We start from the raw sequence: 5415 nt of genomic DNA, 5'->3' as shown, positions 1-5415 counted from the left end.
TCTCACACTCCTTACATTCATAAGGCCTCTCTCCACTGTGACCTCTCATATGCCGCGTGAGGTTTGAGGATGTAGTAAACGTCCTCTCACACTCCTTACATTCATAAGGCCTCTCTCCACTGTGAATTCTCCTATGTTGAGTGAGGACTGAAGATTGCGTAAACGTTTTCTCACACTCCTTACACTCATAAGGCCTCTCTCCACTGTGAACTCTCCTATGCTTAGTGAGGTGTGAGGATGTAGTAAAAGTTCTCTCACACTCCTTACATTCATAAGGCCTCTCTCCACTGTGAATTCTCCTATGTCGAGTGAGGTGTGAGGACGTAGTAAACGTTCTCTCACACTCCTTACATTCATAGGTCCGCTCTCCACTGTGAATTCTCCTATGTTGAGTGAGGGAAGAAGATTGCGTAAACGTTTTCTCACATTCCTTACATTCATAAGGCCCCTCTCCACTGTGAGCTCGCTTATGTGTAGTGAGGTGTGAGGATGTAGTAAACGTTCTCTCACACTCCTTACATCCGTAAGGCCTCTCTCCACTGTGAATTCTCAGATGTCCAGTGAGCATTGCAGATTGAGTAAAAGTCCTCTCACACTCCTTACATTCGTAAGGCCTCTCTCCACTGTGACTTCTCACATGCCGTTTAAGGGTAGAAGAGTCAAAAAAAGTTTTCTCACATTCTTTACATTCATAGAGCCTCTCTCCTCTGTGAATTCTCATATGTTGAGTGAGGTGTGTGTACTGAGTAAAAGCCTTCCCACAGTGTTTACATCCATAAGACTGAGTTCCTTTGGAGATTCCCATATCATCCATGAGTGTTGAAAGATGATTTTTTTTACCACATTTCTTATACGCATAGCATTTGTTTCCTGTTAGACATTCTCCTGAAGTTTGCATATTCTTTTTTTCTTGCTTCTTAAATTGGGCAGCATTGCACTGAGTGTAAAATTGCTCATTATAGTCTAGTGTACAAAGATTCTTGGATGATTTTCCATACTGAAAACATTCCATGGGATATAAGCATCCTGGTTTTTTTAATGTAGGAGGAATTGAAATTGGGCTAGAGATCTCCGCAGTAAAATTTCCCTCATATCCTGCCCAGCATGTCACTGGAAGATATTTTCTGTTAAAAAAAAGCAGTTAAAAATAGGGTTTAAAAAAAGCATTTAAAAATAAACACTTCATCATTACCATTGAGCGTAAACATAGTTTTCCTGCTCAATTATCTAACAAAGCGTAAATTTAAGATTCTGAGTGCGATGCAACTGTTACTGTCACTGAGTTAATAAATTGTGGAGACACTATATAACTGGATGTAAGAAAAACATATTTGCAATAATCAAAGTATCATTCACATCAATTAAAAATATATAATGGCAATATTGTTATCAGATATTATTACAGATAAACACATATAGATATACAACAACATGTTGTTACACTATTAAGGTAAGTGTTGACAGTTTGAATTGAGTGGCATTTCTTGAGCCATAATTGGATTAAACAGATGAATATATATAGGATATGCATATGAATAAATAACATTATGTATTAAACATATACTTATATTGTACATTCAAATATAGATATAGATATAAACTGTGATAAATTTATTCTACTCCTAGTGACCCTAGAAGATAAAAGAGAAGTATCTTTAAGATAAGTATCATATTTCTCACAAGTTGTAGCTGATGTGGTAGAACCAGTTTGCTTATAGTTAGCAGCCTAGTGCGTAATATGATTCACCACCAGGATTGTTTTGGTGTGTACATATACACAGTATACAAACATAGATTTATATCCATCTACAAACACATGATTTGGGCCTCAAAATGTTTGTGGAAAAATTCTATTTTTTCATTAGCTTTTTGATGCCTCAACTCTATGTCTCACAATTCCCTATGATTCTGACTAACATCTACCCTACATGGCTCTGTAGAAATGCCCCTGCTGTTTTCTGAGACTGTAACTCTTTAAGAAAGTAGAAGGCCTTGTCATTCTTCCATGGAATGACAGGAATGACCACCGATCTTTTGGTTAGCAGGCCAGTGAGCAACCAGTACACCAAGTGAATTAGGTGTGGGGCTGCTAAGTGATGGTGCTGGCGGACCAAACAAAGCTGTTGTCCAGGAATATGATTAGGTGATCTTCTTCCATAAAGATTAACATCCTCAAAAAATCCTATGTAGCATTCCACTGTGTACTACTTTGCCACTATGATTTCAAATGGATGAAACAACAGAGGGCGAATATGTGTAGATCATGTGTTGCTTGTGCACATAAGGTTGATGTATATAACAACAGGTCTTTACATAAATATTTATATATAACAACATATCTCTACATATATGTGGAAAGATGTGTTATTATATAATTTCAGTTCATAGTGACTTACCCATAAGAAGATGACCAAAGAAGTTTTTCCCCAGTTATAGGCAGGTTCGAATAGACACATTTTGCATTATTAGCTGAGTGCTTAATCATCTATACCACATGTACCATATATACTGCAGTATAAACTGACCCAAATATCCAAGGCATCTAATTTTACCACCAAAACTACATTAAAAATGTGCTGAAAAACTTGGCTTATACTCAAATATATAGGTACTTAAAATGCCAAAATACTTGCTTTAGTCTCATTCCTTATACAAGGGGTTACCCCACCAAAAATGGGAAAACCTCTGCTGGGCCAAGCTTTGATAGTAGGCATGTTTCCCACGAGGGGAACATTGAGCAACTTGCTCTGAATTAGTGCACCCAGTGATGACACCTGGGAATGTTCTCTTTGGTCACAGTGAATTTTTTTATAAAAGCACTGTCACTCCAACTTTGCTTTTGTGATGGTTGATATAAGAAAACAGTGTGTGGCTATGAAATTCTGGTTCTTGGTGGGGGGAAATGTCATGGAAACTGTGGTGATGCTGAGCACAGCTACAAGGGCAGAACTATGTGGGGGGAAATTCAAGTGTACGAGTGGTTTTCTCATATCCAAAAAAGGTGAAATGTCGCTTGATGACCAACCTCATTCTGGACATCCACCAACCTCCCAAACAGACAAAAATGTGGACTCATAGTGCACCAGATCGGACTGTTAATCAAGTTTTCTATTCAGAGGTTCTGAAAAGATTGTGTAACAGCGTGCAGCCAAAAAGGCCTGATGTGTGGCAGACGGGGAACTGGTTTCCGCCACAACAATGCACTGGCTTATGCAGCCATCTCAGTGCTCCATTTTTTGGGTCAAAATACAGCATTCCTCTCTTGCCCTGTGCACCTTACTCACCTGACCTTGCGACGTGCGACTTCTTTTTGTTTCAAGAATAAAAAGGAACATGAAAGGACAGTGATTTCACAAAGTAAAAGAGGCGAAGAAACAAACAAGGTAGGTAGGTGTTCTCAGTCACCCAAATGAGTCTGAAAACATTTCCAAGAATGGAATCGCAGATTTGAAAAATATATTAAGTGTAACGGAGAGTGCTTCAAAGGTGATAAGGTTGTTTTGAAGAAAAAAAAATTGAATACATAGCTTTGAAAAAAAATTCTGATTCAGGGGGGAACCCGCTCATACATGTACTTTGTAACATAAAAAGCACTCAAACTCTGTCCTGGAGCACTGCTTTCTCTCAAGCACACGGCTCTCACCTCAAAGGCAGGCTCTGGCTGTTGCCCCGCTTTTCATGGACACGAAACTCACGGATTCCTTGTAACACGGGATCACTGGCATCGTCTTTGCACAATCTTGCCGTCACATCTTCAGGGGGTAGTTTTTCTAAACCATTGACATTTGAGAAACAGGAACAGTCACGTGAGCTGAAGTCCACAATATGAACCAACAATGAAAAGCATTAAACAGAGACAAGGGGTAGATGTTAGGCAAGAAAGATTTTGTTGTTTCAATGTTTTGACAGGTAAATTCATCCTTGAAGATTAACAAGAACAGTAATATAGATCTATAAAACTTGTAATTACAAGATCAAATTTAAAAAGTAGTGGACCCAAGGCAGGTGTAACATTAAAGATGAAAACAATATTTTTCCCTTCATGAACCCAAGTGCTACTGTTATGGCTAAAAGGAACACAGAAAGACATCCAGGTATCTGAGCAGCATTTTCGTCTTAGCCAAATGAGGCTTTTAAAGACGGGTTTATGAAATGCAATGTCTTCCATGAGGGCCGGCCAAGACTTTCCTGACACAGTGGGAGTGGATGAACAGGCTGCACTTTCTCCAGGTACTTCTCTGACTACGCTGAGAGAACAAATTAGGTCTTACCACATTTCCCTAAAACTAATTTGATACTTTGATTTTCAAGGTCTCTGGAAATAGGCAGGTGTGAATTATTTGCAAAATAACCATTTTTTTTCTCAAACATTTAATCAACACACTAAAGCGCTGGCATCATCAGCGGTACACATTGTGCTGCGAAAAGCAACCCCAACAGTTTGATACTAACGGCCTGCTCTGCTGAAGAGAGTTGGTGCTTTGACTATCTTTTAACCACAGGGGCTCTACAGAAGGGAGTAAATCAGACACTATGATTCACATGGTTGTCAGTGGCTTACACTCCAGAAGTGGAATGCCTGTTGGCTCACTGGGAGTGTGGAAGTTTCACAGACACCTGCTCACCATGGTCCTACTGGTAGGAACTGAGATACTCGCTGGGTAGCCTCCAGAAGGACGACATGCATGCTTTGACAATGTGACAAAGTGCCAGAGTCGGGACAGACTGTAATATGTATAGATGTTTCAACATGGGAAGCCTAGAATATTACTGCTCCAGAGAGAAAAGGAACTTAGTTGTCTCATTAACCAGGTGTTCCTATCCCTTAGCCCAGTGACTGGGAAAACAACCATGCGTTCTTGGTAAATAATGAATTAATTTGAAATAATGAAGCTATTCATACCTACTACAGCTAGGTTTGTGAAGGTCTCCACCATCACTTCTCTGTAGAGCTGTTTCTGAGAAACATCCAGCAATGCCCACTCTTCTGGGGTAAAATCCACAGCCACGTCCTCGGCAGCCACCGTGTCCTGAAAGAGCCCACATAATCGGTTTCATCGGAGGACTAAGCATTCGAGTATGTGCGAAAAGATAGATGAGGCTCATGATCCTGAGGAACTTCCATTTCATATGAATCTGACACATGGCTGTGTGTTCCATTAGGTCTAACTTGGGTGTAGTCATTAATCTCCTTCTCTACCTGTCCACAGTCACTTCTCCAATATGATGACGTAAGAATCTCCTGACTTCCCAATTGCCATCTACTTCTCTCTCTTTTTTTAAAAATCATTTTATTGGGGGCTTGTACAATTCTTATCACAATCCATTCATACATCCACTGTGTCAAGCACATTTGTACACTTGTTGCCCTCATCATTCTCAAAACATTTGCCTTCTACTTTAGCCCTTAATATC

At 39.7% G+C, this 5415-nt stretch overlaps 1 protein-coding gene across 1 annotated transcript in view; it reads right to left on the bottom strand.

Moving 5' to 3' along the window:
- Positions 1 to 5415, bottom strand: part of LOC123521000 (zinc finger protein 429-like) — a 15631-nt gene that overhangs the window by 6023 nt on the left and 4193 nt on the right. Inside the window, exons 2-4 of the mRNA XM_045284309.1 lie at positions 4904 to 5030; positions 3644 to 3770; positions 7 to 1124 (exon numbers count right to left, since the gene is read on the bottom strand). Of these exons, the coding sequence (XP_045140244.1) occupies positions 7 to 1124; positions 3644 to 3770; positions 4904 to 5030 (1372 nt within the window). The remainder of the gene's footprint in view (positions 1 to 6; positions 1125 to 3643; positions 3771 to 4903; positions 5031 to 5415) is intronic.

Source organism: Echinops telfairi, unplaced genomic scaffold (assembly GCF_000313985.2).
Source record: "Echinops telfairi isolate 266 unplaced genomic scaffold, ASM31398v2 ScPeMD7_5;HRSCAF=22, whole genome shotgun sequence".
Lineage (NCBI taxonomy): Eukaryota > Metazoa > Chordata > Mammalia > Afrosoricida > Tenrecidae > Echinops > Echinops telfairi.
The sequence above is the reverse complement of the archived record's forward strand: the minus strand, read 5'-3'. Positions and strand labels throughout refer to the sequence as shown.